Consider the following 26,127-nt stretch of genomic DNA (forward strand, 5'->3'; position numbering starts at 1 on the left):
CATGTAGGCTTCACCATCCCAATCTTGCTGTTTAAATCAGGCCTCATCTACCTCCCTTCCTTTCTCCCATCAAAGCCCCATGAGAAAATGCTCTCAAGCAACAGAAATAACTGTAACTTAAAGCAGGGGTGGGCAATTGTTTTGGCTCGGGGGCCACTTTGTAGGAGCGGAGGTTAGCGAAGGGCCACACCTTTTAAAATGATTGCATTCATTAGTTAACTTTGCATTTCAGAAAAGGTATAAATTGTATCATAAAAATCAATAAATATAAATTTAATAAAATAGTGGTAGTTTTATTCAATTTATTTATTGTGCTAATTTCATATCATCTATAGCTGCAAGCACAATTAATTTTAGAATCAGTTTAATGAGACAAATGTACCCTATCACACTTTTCTACAATTTTTTTGAAATCAGGAGTGAGATTGTTTGTTGAGATTCTAGGCTCAATTTGAGAATTTAGGCTCAATTTTCTTGAAGTCCTGAAATCTTCTTGTGACCTCATCCTCCAAACTCTGCAGATGATCCCAAATCTTAGCAGAAACACTTTAAGGCACTTTCTGTTTTCCTAATAAAGGGAAATGACAAAAATTGCCTTCACCTGCTTGCCTTGCAAATAGACCTAGTTTTGCTTTGAATGATTTTACATGCTTCCACATTTCATGTGCAAACAACCCCTTTCCCTGAAATGCCACATTCAGTTCATTCAATTTCTCTTTTTTTTTAAACATTTTTTTATTTTTAATATCTAAGACAAAAACCTACAGAGAAAAAACTACAAAAGTACAAGGGAAGGGGAAAAGGGAAAGAAGAAAGAAAAAGGGAAGGAGGGCTGGAAAAGGGGGGGAGGTAACATACAAACAATAAACACTACACTACAATGTTTTCCCTTCATACTGCCATAGTTAAAAATTTAAACCTTCATAAAGTAATGATGGAGTGGTTGACCTTGCAAAATACAAAATACAACCCATATTAAATCTTCTTCTCCCCCCCCCCCTAGGCCTCGGACGCAGTTCTCTCTGAGCAGCTGCAGCCACTGCGCTCGTTGCCTCCCCCCTCCCTTCAGGCTTCGAATCTTCTTCATTTTGCATGGTGTCTTGCCCAAATTCTTGATTTTTGTCCACAAAATCCCTTAGCTGATCTTCTGAATTTATCTTGTAAGCTTGATCTTTATAATTAAACCAAATTCCTTCCGGAAATAGCCATTTATACTTTATCCCTCGTTCCTTCAGGAGAGCTGCGAGCTTTTTGTACTTAAATCTTCTTTTCCGAACTAGAAATGGAACGTCCTTCAGTATCTTGACTTTATTTCCCAGAAAGTCCAAGTCCGCATTATATGAGTTAAATAGGATAGTGTCCCGGACCCTCCTAGATGAAAACTCAATAAAAATCTCGCGAGGCAGCTGCCGCTTCATTGCATATTTTGAAGAAGCCCGACGGACTTCCAAAATGGCGCTTTTAACCTCTTCCGTAGTTGCCCTCGCGGGTGACGCCAATAATTCCGAGGCAAGCTCCCTTAAATCCTCGTTTTCCTCCTCTTTAACATTCTGGAGACGCAAAATAGTCTGTGTTCGTTCCACTTGCAGCCCGATCAGCTGGTTTTCCACCAGCTTTAGCTCCTTGTTCGTTGCTCTCATGAGTGACGCATTTTCCCGAGCAGACTTCTCTGCCCCCCCCACTACTTCCTTAATGGCTTTCACGTCGCTCTCAATTAAGCCCACCCTTTGATCTGTTTCATTCAGCTTGTCAACAAAGGGTTTTATGGCTTCGATGACCGACCTTTTCACCAAGTCCTTGAGCGACTCTGCTTTTCCCTGCAGGGCAGCCGAGATTGACTTGCCCAAAGCGGGCCTCTGCTTTTTCGCTGCCATTTTAGCGGGGGGGACCACCAACCTTCTGAAACTCAGCGAGGGGGAAGAAATCCGAGTCTTCTTAACTTCAGATCCCACCACTCCTTCGCATACGCTTGTAATAACAGAAGGGATTCGCTTACTTACAGGCTTCCGCCTAGTCCTGTTCTTTGCCGTTTTCCATGGCCCGACAGCACACAAGGTGCCGCGCACGTCTGCCGGCTTCCATGGAGACAAACGGGCAATTTACCCCTGCATCGATTTGCCAGAGGGTTCTTCCCGCAGCGTCCCGGACCCTGACTCCCTCCCTGGGAGTCCTGGGGGCTAATCGTTGCAGATCAGCCGCCCAGTCAGGCTGCTCGGACGCTTCCTCTCGGACCTGCGAAGAGGAGCGTCCGACATGGCCGAGAAAACGAAACCGAATCCCAGTTCATTCAATTTCTCAAATACATTAGCTGCAAACATCATCTCATATCTCCACTCCTCACATCCCATTTTTGTAACAAAATCATGAGATATCTCCTTCGTGTCCAGAAATGTTTTATTTTTCTCCCTCATCTGGCCTTTCCCCCTCTGCCTTCCAAGGGGTGCCACCCAGGGCCAATTCTGCATCCCAGCTGCCCACCAGGCAACCAGGAAGGTGCTGCTCGTTCCTCACCACCAGGGGAATGGGAGCCAGCGGGCGTTTTGTCAGGCTGGGGTCACTGCAGGGCTTGGAAATGACCCGCACCACACCCAGGGCCAAGGAAATGCTTTGCACCTGCCCAGATGCCAGCAGGCGGAAGGCCTGGCTCCGAGAGGGTCCTCACATGGGTCCTTTTGGTAAACAGGAGCTGCAGGAGAATCCCCCTCCCTCGCTGACTTTCCTCCCCTCTTGCCCTGAAGTTTCATCCCTCAGACCGAGAGCCTGCCTGCCTCCATCTTGCAAGGGATGCTCTTGCGCCCCCTCCCCGCCTACTGTGCCCTTCTGTTTACTCGCGCTGGACCGGGGGTCACTGTGGGGCTCGCAGGCGCCCTTTCCCCCTTGGACTGCCTTCGCCCACGGCTTGCCGGCCCCTGCCCACGGCCAGCCCCGGGCCCCGTGCTGCAGAGTGGGGGGCAGAGGCCCGTGTGGGCGGCGAGCGAGGGGCTCTTGGGCGCCCCGAGGGCGGTGCGGCCCCTGCCCACCTCCTGTGGTGAGGATGCAGTGCGCGTGCCGGCCACCCAGACAATGGGCGGGGTGGGGCTTCGTTTCCTCCCCACCGAATCAGCAGGCAGCCGGAGGAGATTGACAAGCAGTTGGTAGGCAATGGCAGCGTCTCCCTCCCAGAGGGACCCACGGGCTTTGTGCCAGCCGGTCGGTGCGTCCTGCAAAAAAAGCTCGCCTCCTTGCGGGGCGCGCAGCCTGAGCCGGCGGCAGCTGGGCGCCTTCCACGGTGGCCCAGGGTGGAGCGGCAGGGCCGGGAGAGCAGCGCAGCCCCGGGGAGCGCCTCCTGGACGCACGGCTGGAGGGGCAGCGGGCAGGTGTGGGAGGCCGAGAAGCCCCCCTAGCCCCACCGGACATGCCCCGCCGGGCCGCCCGCCCATCTTGGCGGGCCACAAAAAACTCTGTAGCGGGCCGCATGTGGCCCACGGGCCGCAATTTGCCCACCCCTGACTTAAAGGATGAAAGGACTGAAAAAATTTGGCTACTGCTAACGTAATTTTATAACAACAACAACAACATTCGATTTATATACCGCCCTTCAGGATGACTTAACACCCACTCAGAGCCGTTTACAAAGTATGTTATCATGATCCCCACAATAGCAATCACCCTGTGCGATGGGTGGGGCTGAGAGAGCTCCCATAAGCTGTGACTGACCCAAGGTCACCCAGCTGGCTTCAAGGTAGAGGAGTGGGGAATCAAACTCGGTTCTTCAAATTAAAGTCTCACGTTCTTAACCAGTACACCAAACTGACTCTCAGAATCTTTATTACAAAATAAAAAGTACAAAGCATCTGAGACTGAAAATTCAGAGTGGCAAGCTAAAAGAGGGGTTATAAAAGATGGTCTAAGATCCTCCAAAACTGAACACTCAAAAGGAATATGAAAAGAGGCATTGATTCTACCTAAAGGGCATGGACAAAGACAGAGTACAGAATATTCAGAAATCTACCCTGGCAAACCTGAGAAGGATTAGCATTAAACCTAGCCCGGCAAAAGGCACTTGTGTGGTGAGGGTTAGTTAGATACAGGGCTCATTTGGAGGGGGAACGCACCGGAACGCCGTTCTGGAAGTTCGCCCATCCACCTGACTTTGAAAAATTTTGGGCTGTTTAGGCCTCGACTGGGGCCAAAACAGCCCAGATCGTGGCCGAAACGGCCTGGACCGGGTCAGTACCGGGTTGGGGAATGCTCCCCTGCCTGGCGCCAAAACAGGCCCAAATGGCCATTTTCAGCCCATTTCGGCTTGGAATGGGGTTGAAACCATCCGGATCAGCTTGGTGCCGGGTGGGGGAAGCCTCTCCCACCCTGCACCGAGCCAGTCCAGCTGTTTTGGCCCCAATTCCAGCCCAAATGGGCCCAAAATGTCCATTTTTGGCCATTTTGAGCCCATTTTGGCCTGGATCGGGGTCCAAACCATCCAGATTGGGTCGGTGCTAGAAGAGGGAAGCCTCCCCTACCCGTCACCAATCCGATCCCAGCCATTTAGGCAACAATCTGGGACAATACTGGCCCCAAATGGCCATTTTTGGCTTGGATCGGGGTCAAAACTGTCCGGATCAGGTCAATGTTGGGAGGGGGAAGCCTCCCCCACCCGGCACCGACCTGGTCCAGGCTGTTTTGGCCCCAATTCTGGCCCAAACGGCCATTTTCAGCCCGTTTCAGCCAAGATTGGGGCTGAAACCATCTGGATTGGGTCGGTGCTGGGTGGGGGAAGCCTTCTCTGCCTGGCATTACCCTGGTCCCAGCCATTTAGGCTCCAATCCGGTCCGAGATGAGCCCAAAATGGCTATTTTGGGGGGCTGTTTTGGGGCCATTTCGGCCTGGATCGGGCGAAAACCGTCCTGATCGGGTTGGTGCCGGGTGGGGAAAACCTCCCCTGCCTGGCACCAACCTGGTTCAGGCCATTTCAACCCTGATCCGGGCCTAAAATGGCCATTTTTGGCCATTTTGGCCCCCTTTTCCACTGGGATTGGAGCCAGAACGGCCGGGATTGGGTCAGTGCTAGGCAAGGGAACCCTCCCCTGTGCAGCCCTGACTTAGTCTGGGCTGTTTCAGCCCTGATCCAGGCCCAAACGGGCCCCCAAATGGCCATTTTTGGCCAGTCAGGGCCCATTTTGGCCAGGATCAGGGCCAAAACTGCCAGGATTGGGTCGGTGCCTGGCAGGGAACTCCTCCCCTGCCTGGCCCCAACATGGGCTGTTTGGGGCCTGATCCAGGCCAAAATGTGCCCAAAATTGCCATTTTGAGCCATTTGGGGCCCCTTTCAGCCTGGATTGGGGCCAAAACAGCCCTGATCGGGCCACTGCCTGGTGGAGGAACAATCCCCTCTCTGGCAGCAGCCGAATCCCAGTCATTTCAGCCTAGTCAAGGGGCATGGCATATGCTAATAAGTTATGCTAATGAGTTATGCTAATGAATTCCTGCAGCTTTTTCTATGAAATGACCCCTGGTTAGATAATATACATATGAGGGGAAAGTTTGGGGGAGGGAGGCAAATACCAAAATACTTAGAGGAGTAAACACAGCTTGGTATGAATTGAGTGCTAAAATAATCAAGGTTTGTGAATTAAGGTGAGAGTCTTGTGTTGTCTATTATTTTTCATCAAATCAGATGTTATACTAAGGGCCAACAATTTTTCATCAAGAAGTGTCATCCAAGAGGAGCAACAGGAATCTAATATCCAAATAAATTGGGCAAGTGGTCAGTCTAGGGCAGTGATGGTGAACCTTTTTGAGCCTGAGTGCCCAAACTGCAACACAAAACCAACTTATTTATTTCAAAGTGCCAGCACTGCAATTAAACCTGAATACTGAGGTTTTAGTTAAAAAAACCCAACTCATACAGTTGTCCCAACTAATTAACATCTCTCTCTCTCTCTCTCACTCACTCACTCACTCACTCAAGAGCCACGACTGAAAGTAAAGCAAGTTAAATCAAAGCAGTTTGCCCTTCTTTAGAAAGCCAGCCCCAGCAGCCTGGCTGCTGCCTCTGCTTCCTGCTGCTAAAGAGATGGGCAGCAGGGAGGCAGCCTTTAGGAAAAGGAGTCATGTGGGCAGGGCCAAAACCCATGTGATCTCTGCTCAGAGCTACTGGAACACCATTCCAGGCGTTCCCGCTCCAAATGAGCCCTGGAACTAGCAATCCGGCGACTTGGCTCACGTGCCCACAGAGAGGGCTCTGCGTGCCAGCTGTGGCACGCATGCCATAGGTTCGCCATCGCTGGTCTAGGGCCTCACTTGCAGACCTTTTCCAAACAGGAGCATTGAACAGAATAAAGGGATTAACTTTTTAATTAACAGCGAAAATGGAACCAGGAATATATTTTCCACCTTCAGAGTAGAAAAAATTTAAAATTGCTCCTGCACTTTGATCTTATTGGATACCAACTTATGGTAAGTACTCCAAGATTAGCTGGATGTCAACAGATACCCAAACCTAAATTCCTTAACCTGATCAAGCATAAGACCATCCAAGGATCAGTTAGAGTAGGGAATTTCCTTTTTCCTGGAGAAAACCATATTTTTGACTTGTTATTATTAATATACAAGACATCCTTAGAACAGTAGTGGGAAAAATTCTTAGTGATTTCTGAAGTCCCAATTTAGTACACGAAAGAACCACATCATCTGCATAGAGGACAAGGACTCTGAACTTAGCTAATTTAGGTGGATAGGTGGACTCAGGAAAATCTGAAGACATATCATTTATATGAAGATTGAACAATATAGGGACTAACAGACATTCTTGCCTCACTCCTTTATCCAATTTAAACAATCCAGACAGTTGGCCTTCTTGACCACATTGTACCTGGGCAGTAAGAACTGTGTGAAATTGTTGAATAAGATGCAAACGTTATCTATCAATAGTAGTATTAGCTAATTTATCCCATAACCTTGCTCTGCATAGCGAATAAAAAGTCCCCTTGAGATCCATTAAGCTCACAAAGAGGTAACCACCTAAGTGGGTATTTTTCTTGGCCAGATGATAAAGTACTAAACAAACAGTGATCAAAGGTAGAGGAACCTCTTTTAAACCCTATTTGTTCCCAGCCCTAGTTGTTCAATCCAATTCAAAAGCTTAAAATAAAAATATGAAGTTTAAAGCTTTCCTAGAGAGGAAACTAATTGGTTTATAGCATTAAGGGTCAGGTCTTCAACCCTTTTTAAAGAGTAGAACTATTATCAAGTGTCTCCATGTATTAGGGGTTTTATCAGTAGAGTTTATATATGTAAACAAGGGAGTCAAGATTTTAGCCCACCAGGACAGATCCACTTTAAACAACTCATTGGGAAGGCAGTGGGAGGGCTTCTGGTGTCCTGGCCTCACTGACAGTCCTTTAGATGGCACTGGATTTCTAGCCACTGTGTGTGACAGAATGTTGGACTGGATGGGCCACTGGCCTGATCCAACATGGCTTTGCTTATGTTCTTATGTTCTTATGAATCAAGTCTATCCAGGGGCTTTCCTCCAACTTATGAAAAATACTATTTCATTAGCAGTGACAGGTGGTCATGTTGGTAATTGGGCAAGGGAAACAACTACTTCCTTTTTAAAAAAAAAAGTGAGATGGGGCAGACTCAAGTTAACACACATGAATCTACTGCTATCATGTTCAATTTGACCATAAGCTTTGTTGAGTGCAATAAAGTACATTATGTTACCATTCTGTATACTTTCCCAAGTATTTAGTTACCGCAGAACACAGATTAATAAACTGAAAGGATCATCAAACTCACTTGGACTCTTTTGATATATTCCTGCTTCATAACAGCAATAAGATTCTGAATAACCACTAACGAAACTAATAGGAAACAATATTATGCAGAAGACTAACATGTGATTCACATGCAGCACATATCCCAAATATAATTGTCTCATAATCCCATAAAGCCTTGTTGGAGTTTCAAACATCCCAGCTTTGAGTAAAAGGGTAATTCTATTCTTCACAATCATACAACAAAACTAGAAAATGTGAAAACAATGTCAGAAAACTATAACAAAAAGTTTACTGCATGTTAGGTTTCTTTAGCAATTTATTTTTGTTTCATTAGAAAAGTTCAGAAGAAACATGGCATGTGTGCATCTACTCTCCAGTGTGAGTATAAGCAAGAATGCTTACCAATGCCTGTGTCTTTACCACTGAAATGAGCAAGCCAAATTTGAATTGGAATAAAATCAACCCGTGCCTTACAGCATTTCTGGGCAATGACTCAAGCATGTTCCAGCTGCCCCTTTGGGCAATATTTATGCATTTATAAGGAAGAGACCAGATCAAGGACTCCTCCACCCCTTTTTAGAGGTGCCAATCAGGGAATAACTAGCCAAGAAAAAAAAGTAGAAAATCACCAAAAAAAAAGAGAGGCTATATCATCATAAAAACATGAGCAAGAAATTCATATGAATGTTTGAAGCAATAATAAAGTTCATTACCTATACCGATGTTTATAACCAAGGGATCCAAGCTTGCCAAGTTTTCTTGACAGAGAAGTAGACTCATTTTCTGGCATTCTGTATGTTTTAAAAATAAAATGATTCCGTAAATGCATATAATACCTTTGTCTTGTGAAATAATGTACAAAAAAGTGGAGAATCGTTTGTATGCAAGCTCATCTTCATCATTACCTTTTAACAACCTCCCCGTGCACACAACTGTTTAATACTAAAGATTCTGTGGTCTCAAAGAATCTGCAGCAAGGAGCAAACAGCTACTGCATTTCTTGTAAGGCTTTTTAAACCTGAGGTCCTAACACAGAAAAAGTTATATTATACTTCAGTTTTGCTGCTGTGAAATAGGCATATGTGATTAAACCTTAGAATGTCAAATATATACTCCAAAAGTAACTAATGAGAATTATTCAGGTATCTCTGGATATATCCAACATATTTGGATAAATCAGTATTTATATTACCCAATTATCCAGCAGGCTTCCCAGGCAACAGGAGGAGGGAAGGGAGGCAGCATTACTGTGTGCATGTGTTTGTGTCAGTGTTTCTTGCTTGCCATATGCCACTGCCAGGTTTGGCTGATTCTGGCTTGCTAGGTTGTATGCTGGGATTCTCTGGTTTGATGTTGGTTCTGTTCAGCTTTTAACAGTGTCCTTGCTTCAGTTTGGTTCTGCTGGCATTCTCTGGTTTGACATTGATTCTGGTGGGCTTCTTTGATTCTGATTGTATTGGGAGGCTTTTAGTCATTGGTTGCTGCTCTGTGCTGATTAAGGCATCCTGTATCATGGAGAAAACCTTGCATTTTTCCGTCCATAGGAAACAACGGAGAGTAGGTGGAGGTAATTTCTTCAAGGGACTGTGGAATTCGACTTTTTGGTTCAATGCACTTAAAACTTGGGAGGTCTTTAGTGGCCAGGCAGGACTTGAAAAATTGCTCCTCCAGCCCCCACGGAAAGATTTCCCCATAGGAAATAATAGAGACAAATATCCTTGGAATTCTTAATACTATTCTGTTATTTTTGGACTAGAACATCAGAAATACCAAATATTTATAGTATTCCTAATATTAGGATCTGAATAACATGGAATGTTTTTTGCTGCACACCCCTAATTCCAACTAATTTAAATCTTCTGGATTTCAATACTCAAGCACAATCAAATTTCCTTGGAGCAGGGCTGGAAGATATACTGAGACAAATGACTACTCAGAGTCTCTCTACACAAGATGAATTACACGAAGATGCTCAAGTGAAGGGAGAAGCAATGTTAGTCAGGAAGGGTAGTTAAAAAGAGCCAATGGCTCTGTCAGTTTCACCTCTCTACAGCTAGCAAAGATTGCTGTTCAGAGGGTCTGTTTATTTCATCTTCATCTCCCAAAGACTCTGTCAATTTCACCTCCCCTTCAGGGTCTCCCTTCACTTGAGTGTCGTTATGTAATGCGTTCCGTGTAGAGAGACTCTTAGTGTATTGCTAATGAACTAGACAAATCTCTCATCTGAAATTGGGGTTACAAATATGCTGCTACAGAGCCTATAGTTATTTATTTATTTGTCATTTATACTCCACCTTTCTCACCAAGATTCAAGGCGGATTACATACTATGAGCTTAGTACAATCAGTAGCAAGGACAAGGGCAGGCATTGCCATACAATGTCAAGAACATTTTCATAAACAATGTCATGGGGTAAATGAATATGTTTACAAAGACATAGTATTAGCAAGGAACCTGTATAGGGTTGAGGAATTGCTAAAACAGAATATAATCAATTCTAGGACTTACATTAAACAACATTAAAGCACAGGTAGTATATAGGAGTACATATTTAAAGCAACAGATAATATGTGAGTCAACATAATGGTGAAATTTATGGTTTCTAACTCATTAGCAAAATCTCTGGGACCCCTTTCCTACAATTCCACACTCTTAGCTGAGGAAAAGGCCTTTTTGAATAATTCAGTTTTGCATTGTTTGCAGAAAGCCAAGGGCGTGGGGGCTCTCCTGACCTCCTCAGGCAGGCCGTTCCATAGGGTAGGGGCCACCAGAGAAAGGCCGTGTATGGGCTGCTGTTGATTTTGCCCATGTACAGGCTGGCACCTGCAAGAGACCCTGTTCAGATAAGCAAAGCTGCCGTGGAGGGACATAGGGAGAGAGGCAGTCCTGTAGGTATGCTGGACCAAGGGCGTGAAGAGCTTTGTATGTATTAAACAATACCTTGAACTGATAGGTAGCCAATTGAGTGACTAGGATGGGAGTGATGTTCAAGCTCCTGCTTGCTCCTGCTAACAGTCGAGCTAAAGCGTTTTGCACCAACTGGAGCCTCCTAGTTAACTTAGATGGCAGACCAATGTATAATGCATTACAATAGTCAAGTTTTGGTATTACTATAGCATGGATCCAGGCGGCCAGGCTGGCTGTGTAGAGATAAGAAGCCATTTTCCAGGCTAGAGTGAGATTATAGTAAGCATTTTTTGCAGCTGCCTTAACTTGTTTTCCTAGTAGTAGCGATGGATCCAATATAACCCCTAGGCTCTTAATCGAGTCTGCACGGGTCAAATGAACTACATCAAAAGTGAGGAGTACAATGTTTTTCAAGATCTCTGACTTCCCAACAATTACCACATCAGTCTTACCTGGATTCAATTTCAATTTGTTATTTTTCAGCCATTTCACCATGGCTGTCAGGCAGCGATCTAAGATTTCCACTGCATCCTGTGGGGACCTGCATAGCAAGATATAGAGTTGGGTGTCATCTGCATATTAATGACATCCAACTCCATAGCTATGAATGAGTTCTCCTAAAGATTTTACGTAGAGGTTGAATAACATGGGAGGTAAGATTGCGCCCTGTGGGACCCACAAGATAGTTCCCATTCTGGAGATAGCTGATCTCCGATGGCAACCCTTTGAGTCTGCTCCACGAGAAATAATTTAAACCAGTCCAGGGCACATCCTTTGATGTCAACTTCTGTCTCTAGACGCCTCAACAGGATGGAATGGTCTACTGTGTCAAAGGCTGCCGACAGATCCAGGAGCAGCAGTAAGGAGGCATGGCCTTTGTCTATATTTGGCCAGAGAAAATCCACTAATGCTACTAGTGTTGTCTCTGTCCCATGCCCTGGTCTGAATCCAGACTGGAAAGGGTCTAGAGCACTAGTGTTTTCCAAGAACATCTGGAGTTGGTCAGCTACTGCTCTCTCAATCACCTTGCTCAGAAAGGGCAGATTAGAGACTGGACAATAATTGGCCACATCAGTTTTGTCTAGAGATGGTTTTTTAATTAGTGGATGGATAACTGCCTGTTTGAGTGGCCAGGGGAAGGTGCCCTGAGTTAGTGACTGACTTACAATCGATCTCAGTGGTTCACTTATGTGATCTTTATTTGATTTTAAAAGCCAAGATGGGCAAGGATCAAGTGCACAAGTAGTGGCTTTCATAGATGCCAGGATCCTGTTAAGGTCTGTCATTGTAATTGGTTCAAAGCAGTCCAAATGTAGGCCAGATGCTGTATTAAACATTTCTTCTAACTCATTTGTATTGCAGCTAGAATCTAGATCAGAGTGTATTTGTGCTATTTTATCAGCAAAAAACTTAGCAAAGGCCTTGCAGCTAATAGTCTGTTCTTGGGTCTATAAAAGTTCAGATTTAGGGGTTAGAAGGTGTCTGGATACCCTGAACAATTTGGACAGTCATGAACTAGCTGATACAATGGTTGCCAAGAAGTAACGTTTCTTTGCTGCTTTCATTTCCGCTTCACAGATCCTCCAGTGTGTTCTGTAGCAAGTTCTATCAGTTTCTGTGCGTGTTTTATGCCAGCGTTTCTAGATGTCTTCCAGCCCTCTTCAGTTCAGCCTGCTCCATGGTAAACCATGGTGCTGGCTTCAATCCCAAGGACTGGAGGGGTCGACAAGGAGCAATGCTGTCGATAGCTTCAAGAAACTTTGTGTTCCACACTCCTACAGCAACTTCTGTAGAGCATGTGTCTGGAATTCTAAAATCACCCAAGGAATTTTGGAATCTGGAAGGGTCTATGAGCCTTTGTGGGCGAATAATTTTAATTGGACCCCCTATTTTGTGGGGTGTTGGGGCCATATTCACCTCTTGCATAAGTATATGGAGAACTGCCATTCATGGAACTGCTATTTTCCTTCCTTGGTTCTCCTTCCTTTGGATCCAGAGTAAAGAAGCCAGATGACAGTCATATCCTATCTTTAAAATTACAGCCAGGCTAGTTCTAGCAATCATAAATTTTGCTAAAAACAGGTAAGCATTTGGTCTTAAGCTCTAATGAGTCTTTCCCTCATTAAATATATGTCTTTTGTAATCATACCAGAATATATTTGTAGTTTACTAACCTGAAGAATGTATGGTGTTCTACACAGCATTTCCATAAATTTTTGCATGTAGTTTTGCTATGCGTTTCAAAAAAGAAGGAGGTTTCATTACACTGAAATTTAAAAAAAAGACAGAAGGAATGGAAAGGATTCTTCTGACTTTGTGATTTGCATTTCACAGAGTGAGCATGTGAGGACTGATCCTTCTTTCATTTCAACTTGTGGAGTTGTAACTACTGGCCTGATAAACACTTTTTTCTTACCAATTTGATCCTAAATACTGTGAGACATTAAAATGAACCTAGAAAATCAAAATAAGGCCCTAGGGCTACTTCATATGCTTTAAGTTCCAACGCTATGACAAGAATCAGAAAAAATTATGTCCCCTGAAATGTGAATACTAGTGCAAGTATCTTTTTTGCCTGGGTTTCATTTTTTGGGGAAGCAAACAAACCCTTGCACCACCTTTCCAAAGTAAACAAAAGACATGCTTTTTCTGATACAGGCATTCAGATAATAAAAAATATGTAACAATTGATCCCATACTTTTAGTAGATCAAGGCAGTACAGAAAAACATATCAGTGAGGTCACTGAAGTGTCAAACAATATTTACATAAGAAACCCTCCTAAACTGACATTTTTGTAAAGAATATTTACAGGTTCATTATGAAACATGTGGGTGCAGCAAACAATGATGACACTAAAGAATTACCATTTTTTCCATGGAAGCACATTCATCAACTGGCTAAGTTACAGAATTCAAAAAAAGTGGGAAATGCAATGCACAAGAAACATATATTTAACCAATCAATGGATTAAGTACTTTGTGTCAGTCAGAACACATAAAAAACAAAATGCCTAATTAAGATGCAAAGGAAGAGGCGGAATGCAACTGCCCAATCTGAGACTTTATCACGATGCAATCTGCCTAGTTTGGTTGAAAGAATGGATGACATTAAGGAACAAGAAACTATTAGCCCTAGAGGGATATAAAAAAATATTTGGATGGCATGCATATTTATGGCATGACAAAGTAAAGGTCAACTCGATGTTCCTGCATCACTTTGTTCGGAGAAGTCTATACATAATCTGGAAGAAGTACAGAATTTATCTACAAGAAGGAACTCCTTTGTGGGTGGTTCCATATGAGGTGATAGACCCGAGAGCTGTTGATAATGAACAACAATGTTTAACGTACAAAGAAATAACTAAAACTGAAGCATCCAAACTTAGAATAAAGACACAAGAGGAACTATCACCTAACTACGACTGGTTCCAGTATAGACAGATCAGAGACTTATATAATTCGGACTCTGTAAAGGGAGGTATACGAATAGAGAATTCGGAACTAGAGCAGACCCTTCTTAAAGAAGATAAGAAAAGAATATCCAAGGTATACCAAGTACTGCTGAAGTGGTATACCAAGGATGAGATAGTTAAAACACAAATGGTGAAATGGGCTATAAACTTTAATAAAGAAATAACAATGGAGGCATGGGAATACTTGTGGAAAACTACAATGAAGACAACGATATGTACTAATATCAAAGAGAACATCTACAAAATGATCTATCGTTGGTACATGACACCAAAGAAGATTGCGCTAGGGAATTTGAATACTTCTAATAAATGCTGGAAATGTAAGAAGCATGAGGGCTCCCTCTATCATATGTGGTGGTCGTGTGAGGTAGCTAGGCAGTACTGGGGGGAAATAATAAGAGAAATGAGTGAAATTTTACAATTTCAAATTAATAAGAACCCAGAACTCCTGCTACTGAACTTGGGAATGGAGGGAATTCCAGCCCAATACAGGACGTTGATATTTTATATGACAGCAGCAGCTAGACTTTTGTATGCGCAAAAATGGAAAGTACAAGAAGTGCCAACTATTGAAGATTGGATTTACAAATTGCTGTATATGGCTGAAATGGATAAGATGACAAGAAAACTGAGAGATCTGGACTCAGGGCAGTTCAACACAGACTGGGAGAAGCTGAAACAATATCTGGAGAAGAAATGGGAGGTGGGAGGAAAACTGTGGCAGTTTGAGAACTACTGAAGCATTGAAGTAGAGGGGGGAGACTTTACCGGGGGGAGAAGAGATAAATGGGAATTAATAAGCAGTCAGATTAATAGATTGATATATATATAGATATATATAGGTTAACAAACAGAACATAGAGAAAATAATTAATTATAAGGACTAAATATAAGGATTGATTAACTAGCAATATTTTCTTTCTTTCTGGTAAGTTTTGTACCAAACTGAATGTCTAAAGATATAGATGGGTCAAATTGATTGACTACGTGAGGAGAGATATACAGAATTATTATAAAAAGATAGAATGAGTAATATATAGAGAATAAGTCAAATTGTTTGATATAAATGAATGTATGATCTATATGGTTTATGATATATAGAAATATTTGAAATTGAAAAATGGGATAAATTGTTTATCTAAGATGGAAACAAAGACTTACAGTTTGGGCATACAATGTTAAAAATAGTTAAGGATGTACTGCTTAGAATAATGGAGAATATATATTTGTTTTAGATAGAGGAAGCTAATAAAAGTAAGGGAAAGGGGACAAAGGGTTGGAAAGCTGTTGGAAGTCAACAAAAAGGGGGGGAAAGGGAGGGGGTTAGTGATGAAAAAATTGGGGAAAATTGAATGTAAATGTGAAAATAATGGATTCTAACCCAATAAAAATTTTTCAAAAAAAAAAATGCCTAATTTTTCTATAATCCAAAGGCAATGAGAAAATGCATCTGGATTGTAATGAACGGAGGGGGGGAAATCAATGAATCAATATAAAAAATCTAGCTGGAATATTTCTGGCTGTTAACCTGGGGAGGCTGCCCAACTGGCAGTCCTAACCACTATTGTTTAGCCCCAGGAAGAAGTAAAACCTGAGCTTACAAATTTCAATGAGACTTATTCCCAAGTAAGCATGCATACAATGGTAGCCTTGGTCTCTTTTTCTAATTGCCATCCTTCCCACAGAACTATATGATGGGCTGTTTTGCACTGGTAGGCTTCAAAAATGCTAGTAGCGAATTAGGGGACAGCAGTAGGGATTGACATTCAAGGAAAACTCAGAATTCCCCAGTGTTCCTAAAGGTCTGTTTTTATTGCAGCCAACACAGTACACTGAAGGAACTAATACTGATTATTAAGGCTACCCAGATTCTAGTTTAAGGCCTTATTTTAAAGAACATGAACCTAAAATAATTATTTGAATAAGTTTTTGCCAACGAATACCAGAATCTAAGAACCACATAACTAGATCTGTATTTAATGCACAAGCTGTCCATGCACCAGGAAAGTTATCTGAAATGGAAAGCCAGTTGAGACATCAAAACAGGAAATCGATGAACTGATCTGTTGTGATTTTTTAAAAAGTTTATAGTAGCCAATGCAGAGGACCAGGTCACTGGGATCAGGGCTGTGGCAACAGGGAATGGGTTAATCCTTTCCTACTCATGTTGTTGCCCTTATGCAAATCATCCATTCTCCCTGGAGCATCAGCCTGCTAGATGTTGAGGAAAAGGTTAAAAATAGCTTTAAATCAGAGGTGCAATGGATCTTGAATCAATAGAGAGTCAGCACACGAGTTTAGCTTTTAAAAACATTTACTTCTAAAGGGAAAAGGGTCACAGGATTGCCTACAAAATAACAAACACCTAGAGCTACATTCTCGCTACTTGTTACAAACAAAGAGCTGGGATAACTGAATGGAGAATCTTCTTCTTCTTCCTTCTTCTTGACCCTAGAAAGAAAGTCCACCTGACCTGTTGACCAATAACAGTTTACAAACACATTTCAGTTTCCTGGGCTTGCAGATTATTGGCTCTGTGCCAGGTTCCCTTTCCAGGTCGATCTAAACAATAGCATGGTAGGTAAACACATTAACCCCATAATGACTGAATGTCAGACCTTGCAACGCACATATATTCCAACACTAGAGGGAAACAGGCATCCCTGCTAGAGGGAGCATCAGCCTGCTAGAGGGAAACAGGCATCTATATTTCTGCTGCTGGAAAAACAGCAGCTCAAATAAACATGAAGAAATGGTGTGACAAGAAAGGGTTAAGCTCCTCTAGAGTCCCAGTAGAATTCTCACCAGCAGCAGTTGCTAGGGATTTTTACAAAATCAGTAGGCATCCAACACCAGAGTTCCTGCCATTTTGTTCTAGTTTTGTCCTGAACCACTTATTTAAGGAAAGAAAAAGTGTCAACTATTTTAAGCCCACGACAACTAAGAGCAAATAAACATGCATCAAATAGCAGCTTTTTCCACAGCTGGGCCTTTTCCACACAGTCAAATTGTGGCAGTTCAGTTTCCATTCTGCTTCACATTATCTCCAGAATTCTACACTTATAAGGGGAGTCATGGGTCGCAGAATCGAATTTTCTCTGTCTTTTGCCCATGTTTTTTCCCCACAGACATACTGCAATTTTCTTTTGAAACCACTGCTGAGTCGCCACTGGCATGAAATTTGTAGTCTCTACAAACTAACCCTTCCTACCCACCCCCTTGGGCAGTGATTGATTGGCTACCCACTGGTAAACACTCCTGCCCTCCTCAGCTCTCTGAACTCCTTTTCCGCCTTTTTTTAATTTAAAAAAAGGGTCAGAATGCTACAGCTTCATTTCTCGAAGGGCTGTGGAAACTGCTCCCTCCTTCCCCCCGCTCTTTACACACTCCCTCCTTAGTTGTCATTTTTTAAGTGAGGGAAGGATCGTAAGGCTGTGGCATCATTTCTCAAATGGCTGTGAAAACCGCTCCCTCCCTCTCTCTAGCTTTGCACACATATCTTTTTTTTTCCACTTTGTTGTTAAGAGAAGCCTGAAACAAGCTCAAGCAACTGAGCATCCATTCTAACTCCCCCTTTTTTAAATTAGGAGAGAGTCACAATGGTGTGAGACATTTGTGCTTTCCAGGGCTTTTTTTCTAGAAAAAGAGGTGGTGGAACTCAGGGGCATCATATGCATGCTGGCGAGAACTGTAGCAAATGCATTTGCATCTTGGAAACCTAACAACAGCTCCTGTCCTGGGACTGCCATGTGGTCTCTTTCAGCTCTCCAGGACAGGAAGAGGAGTAGCCATGTGTGCTACAAGCTCTTGCTTTCTTATGCTAATGAAGGGGTTTTTCTAGTCTCAATAATGTTTTCACCTGCACATTCCTCTGCTATGGAGGTGCAAGTTTTAAAAAAACAGCTTGCAAAAAAATGGATATATGGCTGAGTGCACAAGACCAAGGGCCCTAAGAAAATAATCTCTCAATATTCCTGCAAAATATTTATGCATTCAAAGTATTTATGCATTTAAACTTTTTTTTAAAAAAACAAAAACTCCCCAACTAGCCTGTGGGGCTTGCAAAGTGCCCCTGCAAGCTGGGGCAGGCCAGCAGGAAGGAAGGCAGGCAAGGGGGACTCGCCTCTGGATGGTGCAGACTTGCAGTACTGCTAAAGAGACACAGGGGCTCCAGGAGGAAAGGGAAACTGGTGGGCGGGGCCACAAGACATGTGACCTCTTTAGAGAGCTGCCAGAACTGCGTTCTGGAGTGTTCCCCCAGAAAAAAAATCCTGGTGCTTTCTACTGCTTTAAGCACAATGCCTGTCCCATTCCCTGATGGCAATCTACATTCCCCACTGATCACTTTTGGGGTTTTCTTTTTTCTTGCTTTTATTTACAACTTGGGCTCATGTTCATGGCAATTTAGAAATGGGTGTGGAGGACTTGTCTCAAGAATCTGTCTTCCCCATCCGAAAACATGGTCATGTAATGAGAGGAGGCCAATGAGAATGCCGTTTTCATTGGGCAGCAGCATTTTAACATTTTGCTCTGACAATTAAAACCACACCAGAGCAATCTGCTAGAAGCTAGTGGTACAAACATGAAAAGTACTTTGAAGGTTTTCCCCCAGAACTCTGCCACCAATTGTCTCTCCAGAATTTTTTTTAAAAAATGGGGACGGGAATGCCAATCAGCAAATACTGGGACAGGGAGATGGGGGGTGGGGGAGGGATGGGCTCCAACACTGCAACGTCACGAAGCATGCGCAGAATTTTTTTTTTTTAAAGTGACATCAGCTCCAGCCCCCACAAAAGGCAGCTTCAAACAGACACATCTCAATTCATTTGCAAACACCAAATCGCCTCAAGGTAGTGCAGTGCAGAATGTCAGGAGCCCAAGCCGATTCAGTGTCAATCGACATCAATATGTAGAAGTGCCGGCTTAAAGTGCACCAAGCAGAGAAGTCTTTGATTTAGCTCTGTAGTGGCTCTTCTTCCTATTCTTTGTGTTGTGTGTTTGGGTGTGAATTTATTGGATGGTTTTTAAATACTATTTTAAATGCTTTAAATTTAAATTGTTTTAAAATGATGTTTTAAATTATTTGTTAGTTTTTAAATGTTTGCCGCCTTGGGGACCCTATTTTGGATAGGGAGCTGGCCTACAAATGTTTTTAAAAAGAAATGGTTTACACAGTGTGTTTCCTAGCTTGGACCATGCCACCAGTGATGCCACTGCTATCCTTGCTGTTTAGACTGTCAGCCATCAGCACAGGATTAGAGAGAGTGGGCCTACTGTCTTTTAATGGAGAAAGTGCCTATCTTCTTTGCCAAAATCCCATGATGCAATCAATGCAGATACTGAGTAGTCATGTATGAGGATATTTCACATGTCCTTCCCCTCCTAAGTTGAAGCCTAAAGCAAGAAATAAAGAGTCTGAAACAGGAGGGCAGTCATTCTTTGGAAGCAACATTTTATGGCACTTGAGTGGGTAATTTACCACAAAATATGTGAAACAGCTATTTAAAAAATTCATGCTCTTTCATTCCTAATGATAATTTCTGTTCTTAACACTGCAGAAGCATTTGAAGTATGAAATATTTAAACCTGCTTAGAAACCAGTCTTAATCTCTCAACCAAACAAGCTTTAATTTCATACAACAAAAGCAACTAACAAAGGAAACACAATACAGAGGAAATGTTTCAAGAGGAACCACAGAATCTGTCAAGATGTGACTAAAGTTTAGGTGCAAACAACCACTTTTTCCAAATACTTTCTCTCGGGTAAGGATAAACAGAACATATAGAAGTGGCTTGAAAAAACGGGATTTCAATTTAGACTACAGTATCAGTTGGGCTGAGAGAAGGAACACAGGAATGGACTGCTGGAGAGGTGAGCATCTTTTCTTGCCTTTCCTAAGCTGCCAAGGCAATAATTGATTGAGGCTTGCTGTGTGTGAACAGGGGTTGAGAGGGACTGGTGCTTTTGGCCTGAGAATGAGTGGTGAACTTAGCTTGCAAAGGGAAGGCTCCTCATCTCTCCCTGTGTGTAGTGTGGCTAAATGAGAAGGGCCTGTCTGCTTGGGAGTGATGCTACCACACACTCTGATGCTGCTTTTGTCAGGTAGGAGCCATGAGCCATTAACATTTAAAGGCTTCCTCCTCTCCAGAGGGGCAAGCTGGCCTGCAGCTCTTGCCCTGGGGACCCTGTAAGGTCCCCCCCCTACTTTCTGTATACATAGACTCTCTTCTTGTGTTACCACTTTTGCTCTCAGGAGACATTAGGTCAGATTTTTTTAGCAAGGATTCCTCACAGGAAGCAGATTCCAGGGAGAAAATCTATTTGTATGGCAGTCATAAGCAGACTTCTTTTTTGGAAAAAGACAATGACTACCAAGGAGTCATTTCCAGTTACCAGCCAGAGCTGTGCTATATTTGTCTTCCTCCCTGAGGACAAGAAGGACTTCATTTGTTACAAGTGCAAGCTGATAGTGTTACTAGAAGAAAAAAGTGAGGAGCTGGAGTGGATTGGTATCCTTCAAGAGATCAAAGAAGGAGAAGATTTCATCAACTAAAGTCTTCAGGCCCTGCAAAGGGATGGGGAGAGTGGTGGAAGGGACAATAAAACAGAATATTCTCCTAATGAACCTCTTCAGAGATCGACAACATGAGCCAGAAGGTGCAAAGCGAGACAGCACTCAGTGCCACTGGAGCTGAGAAATCGATGCCAGGCCCTTGCTGACGAGCGAGAATAACTGGCAGATGTACAATAAGGACCTGAAAGAATAAGTAGGAACTCCACGGAGTTACAAAAAAATAACATTCGAAGGAAAAGGAAAGTCTTGGCAATTAGTGACTCTCTCTCATATGTCCAGGCCTGACCCTATGTGTTGCTTGCCAGGGGTTGGGTTCAAAGAAAGCACAGACCAAGTGGCCAAGCTAGTCAAACTGACAGACCATTACCCATTTGTGATGCTCCATGTGGGAACAAATGATATGGCCGTGAACACCACTGAGCACATTAGGGATGACTATGAAGACCTCAGGAGGCAACTAAAAGGAATGGGGGCACCAGTGGTATTCTGTCTTGTCCGTCACATAGCAACTTTTTATTTAGTGGACTCCCCTGGTTTCAATTTGTTTGCAGCAGCTCAAGACCTATACTTCATCACCAGGGTATTTGGATATAGAGCTATAAAGCTGGGCGTTGTCTGGATATTGATGACATCCACTTCCAAAGCTACAAATGATTTCTCCTAAAAGCTTTACATAGAGGTTGAAATGCAGCAGTGTTGGAGCATTATCTTTGTCTCCTATTTGTAGTCCAACTTGCTCATAACAACTGTTTCTCCTCCATCAGCTTCTTTTATTATGATGTTAGAATTGTTTCTGAGGCTGTTCACCGAGTCTCGTTCTGTATGACTGAGATTGTGTTGGAAGTGATGATATTTATTTGAGTATTACTTCAGCATGGAGATGGCAGTGAAAACTTCTAGGAATTTTGACACAGAATACTTTTGCCACCTTGCCCATGAGGAACTGAAACCATCAACTGGGGTCCAAGTACAGTTCTTGTTGTTGCATTAATTGTTGGTGCTCTGTTCACTGGATTGTTAAGAATACAGCAGCTGTTTCACAGTGGTTTGATCACTGGAATGTGAGAAGATGGCATATGTTCATCAATGCACTGTTCAGTGGTGTGGTAGAAGTATACAGAGACAGTGAAAATAGCCAAGTGATTGTAGAACCATACAGCCTGTGTAGGGGCAGAAGAATGCCACCAGGAAAGAATAAAGTTTTCTGCTTTGCTCAGCATGTGATGTAAGAGATTGGCAACACTGCTGGAATAGTTTGAAGTACTGTTGTTGTGGCCTACTGTTGCTACAATTCCTTGTGATTTTTCTTATAATATACCTCATACACACATTATATCAAAAAGGTACATGGTGGCTGGGACTGAGGTGCCAGCAGCAACCACAAACAACAGGTGCAGGGTAAGAAGGGAGCAACAGGTGCAGGATAAGAAGAGTGCAGGTTAAGAAGGGAGTTCTGCCATATTGGCTAAGCATAATGCTGTGCTCTAGTCTTAGATTTTGTTTGTGTATAGGATTAGGTTTCCATAAGCTGAATAGCTACAAGCATCATTAACCTGAAAGTTTCCTCACAAGTCCTACATTTTATAGTATATTTAAGCAAGAAATTAGTTTGTTTCTTAAGTTGCTAAGTGGAATTGCTTGTCTTTTCCTATTATGAATAAATGGGAGTTGGATAACAACAGCTTCTTAAGAGTGTTACAATTTTCATTGGTTTATTATCTTTAATTTAATTTGCCTGGAGGATAAACTAGAAGTAGTAAAGTTCTCTCTCAGGTAATCAAAATGTGACGTTTTATCACAGCATGAATTCCAAGTACTAAATGCAACAAATTGCTCTGTGTATCTGGAACTATCTGAGAAAAGGTTGATTTGATGGCCTATATTCAAGGCTGACAGATTTTGGTGATATCAGTTTTGAAGAGCCAATAGTACAACTATATTTAAAGAGCTCTGTGATATGACACCTAAATTGCTCAAGACAAAATTACCCAAAGAAAAGATGGTTACAAAGAATCAGAATTGTCTGATGAAATAGGGCAAGTAAAGACATAACAAATAACCATGATTTAAGGATGGCCACACCCCTTCTTGTGTGAACTCACCCCATCCCTTTTTACTATAGTTTGACATTCAATCAGACCTTGCCAAACTTTCATTAAGGCTATTCCTGGTCAGGTTTCAGTAGCAGGATTTAGATAAATTGTTCTTAATTTGGCACTGGAAATACCAAGATAGTGTGGGAATGGAGAGAATTTGTGTCTGATCAGTATATGATCCCAGTAGGTATTCTCAACAAAGATGCATTACTTCGATCAGACGGTAAATTTTAAGCGGGCTACTTTGAGAAAGAAGACATAATCTTCCATCCTTGTCCTTTGAAATACTTCCCTAAACCATTCCTGTCTGGACTTGACATTACCAAGTGCTGTTAGGCCTCTTATAAAACAGAATTCCCATTTAAAAACATCACCAAGCTACAAATCAGTCACCAGCATTTATACCACAAATATGTATGTTTCCCTTCTAAGTATCCAGATTTCTTAATCCCTTTATGTAACATTTCAAATAAGTCTAAGAATTCACCAAAAATCTTATTATATTATTGAATTATATGTAACTGTGGTGTTATGTCCATATAATCTAATTTACTTTATAGTCCTGTTCACGTGGTATGGCATGTACAAGTATGTAGAAGAACTGGGACTGAGCCCACTGACCCTACTCCCAACCTTCACAAGTTCATCAGAACTCACCACATTCACACACAAGGTTCAGAAAGACTAATGATGTACAGATCATCCATCCACATTTCCACACGTTCAGATCATGTGAACAGGGCTTGTGATTTATATTTGATTGTGAACAAAGCATTCTTTACTACTGTAGGTTTCTTCAATTACAGATAGAGTCCAACTCTGTTAAGGGTGCTGCTAGATAAGACATTAGAGATTCATGACTGGGAGCCAAACTAGATGAGACACCTGGCACGTGGTCTTCACGTGTTGGATAATACAATGTTACTTGGGAAGCATAGCTTTAAAAGACAGAACTGGCCAGGATTGCTGTGGAGCGAAAGGATTCTCTCACTGTCCTCCACTGTCTCTGCCACCTACTCAGCTACTCGTTAAAGAAAATTGCAAAGATCCTCTGGAAAGCATAGTTTTAAAAGTCTTTTACAATTGTGCTGCTTTATTGCTCTGCTGCGTAGGAAGCAATCAGTTTCTAAGATTAAGGTCCAGCTGATTAGTGATTTTTTTTAACTTCATAAAAACACTGCCTCTGCCAGCTATTCAGCCCCATCCCCATGTCCCGTTTTGGCTGCTTATTGCAGAAACAATGGGGAGGACCTTTTAAACTAACAACAAATTACCTAATTAATATGTTTCAATTATAGCCTGCAAAAAGGGAGGCTTTGGACCACCTGCCCTGAGCAAACAAGTTGCTTCCAACTCCCGCTCTTGTGAGTGACAACAACTTCACAGCTGAGAATCACATTGAGTGGCTGGGTTTTTTTAAGACTACATTTCCCAGGGATCCTTGCAGGATCTGACACATGCATCTCGTGTGGTTCCACCTTCAGACAATCCCTGGATAAATCTTAGCAGACATGAGAAAGGTGGAGAAAACCTCAATATTTCTTCCTTAATTCTCTCCCTCTCATCTCAAAAGTTACACACACAAACAAAATGTATACACAGAGAGGTTGTTCAAGTGGAGAAAGCTATCTCTGCCACTACACAGAAACTACACACAGATACATTTAGACCCAGAGTCAAATCCCTACTCTGCCATAAAGTGTACTGGGTGACCCCGGGCCAATTTCTCTCTTTCAGCCCAACCTACCCTCAGAGGGCTATGTGAAAGGAAGAATGATCTACATCATCTTGAGTTCCTTGGAGGAAGGGTGGGATAAGAACACAATTAACAAAAGAACTAAACATAGTAAGCTTTATTTTCAGATACAACCCCACTGCCCCATGCACAAACACATATACACACATAACTTACATCTTTTCCTAGGACTCTGAGCTCAAACTGAGTTTCCTTGAAATGGACCTTTGTAATTCTAGGCCTATGTGTTAGAAACACAGAAAATATTCATAAAGTCATTTTAAAAGAATTTGGAATGGATAAGGTTTTTACAATAACTATTATGAAATGCACAAATCTAGCTATGACATTAGTATTATCATGCAGTGGAAATTTAAAATATTTATATTCCTTCCTCTCCAACTCTTTCAAGCCACTTCTGTAATAATAAAATGTTATACAACTAGGAATGGACAAAATAGTGATTTTAATCATTTAAAAATCTCTTCTCAAGCATAATCCATAGTTAAAATTAATCAGGGATAATAGCTTGGACTGCCCATGCTGAAAAGATAATCTGCATGAGAAAGAGGGTGAACAAATCCAGATAATCTGTTTAATCCAAGAAGGCATTGAGCTCTGGGTAGCTGCCACTTGCAGATAGTTGTTAAAATTGTTTCAGTCCAGGGAGAAATTCTTTAGGATCATGTCTTTCATGATCTTGCCCTTCAAGACCAGAAGTAGATCAATAGTCAATATACCAACAGTCAGAAATATTGCAAATTATTTCTCTGAACATACGTTAAAGAATGTTAAAAGATGGCTCCTGACTAAACTTTGCAGGACGTGTGCTTATTACTTAGACAGTATGGCTACAGTGACTAGCCATTACAGGAGGAAATACTTACACACAAATCGTTATGTGAGAAAGAATCTATTCTTTCCAGCCTATTTCATAATGTTACGTAATCAATCTTATTTACCAAAAAATTAACACTGTACACTAAGGGTTGTATACAACAAACCACAAGTAGAACTCTGCAAGTAAAATGGAACTTTCCTGCTTCCATCCTCCCACTGTAGCCTACCATACTCCTCCTCCAACCTCTGCTCCTGGAATTCAGAGAAACACCCAGTAACAGCACTGGGTGCAAACTAGGAGAGCCTGCAATTGGAAAGGGAAGCAAAAATCCCTTCCTCCTCTTCTATCAGCAGAAGTGACCTTCAGGTAGAAGGGGGAAAAGGTTGGATACAACCCAAAGTTTAATCAATATATATTTACTAAACTACATTATCGCTACATGGACTCACCTGATAGCCTTCACTTACCAGAAATATTTTCCAACTTGCTTTTTATTCTTATAAACAACTACTCCTACAGGGGTCAATCCTAGAAAATATTCAGATTTGTTTTCACCCTGAAAAATAATTTCATAAATATACATGTAAATGCGTTCATGTACTTAAAGGAAATCCGTTTGCAAAGTCTGTGCCTTCAAAAATCAGCTGTTCATCATACATTCTCATTCAAGAAATCCAATAAGCTTTTAAACATTGTTTCCACAAGTAAGAAATGTTTTCAAATGTTTTCATATTAACAG

The 26,127-nt window shown here is 42.3% G+C and overlaps 1 protein-coding gene across 6 annotated transcripts in view; it reads right to left on the reverse strand.

Annotated features, from left to right (window-relative positions):
* Nucleotides 1-26,127, reverse strand: part of EPB41L4A (erythrocyte membrane protein band 4.1 like 4A) — a 177,427-nt gene that overhangs the window by 50,232 nt on the left and 101,068 nt on the right. For all 6 annotated transcript variants that reach the window (XM_054987239.1, XM_054987238.1, XM_054987242.1 and 3 more), the window contains 4 exons: nucleotides 25,856-25,944; nucleotides 24,725-24,788; nucleotides 12,842-12,933; nucleotides 8,474-8,551 (listed from right to left, as the gene is read on the reverse strand). In XM_054987239.1, the coding sequence (XP_054843214.1) occupies nucleotides 8,474-8,551; nucleotides 12,842-12,933; nucleotides 24,725-24,788; nucleotides 25,856-25,944 (323 nt within the window). The remainder of the gene's footprint in view (nucleotides 1-8,473; nucleotides 8,552-12,841; nucleotides 12,934-24,724; nucleotides 24,789-25,855; nucleotides 25,945-26,127) is intronic.

This window comes from Eublepharis macularius, chromosome 8 (genome assembly GCF_028583425.1).
Source record: "Eublepharis macularius isolate TG4126 chromosome 8, MPM_Emac_v1.0, whole genome shotgun sequence".
Classification (NCBI taxonomy): domain Eukaryota; kingdom Metazoa; phylum Chordata; class Lepidosauria; order Squamata; family Eublepharidae; genus Eublepharis; species Eublepharis macularius.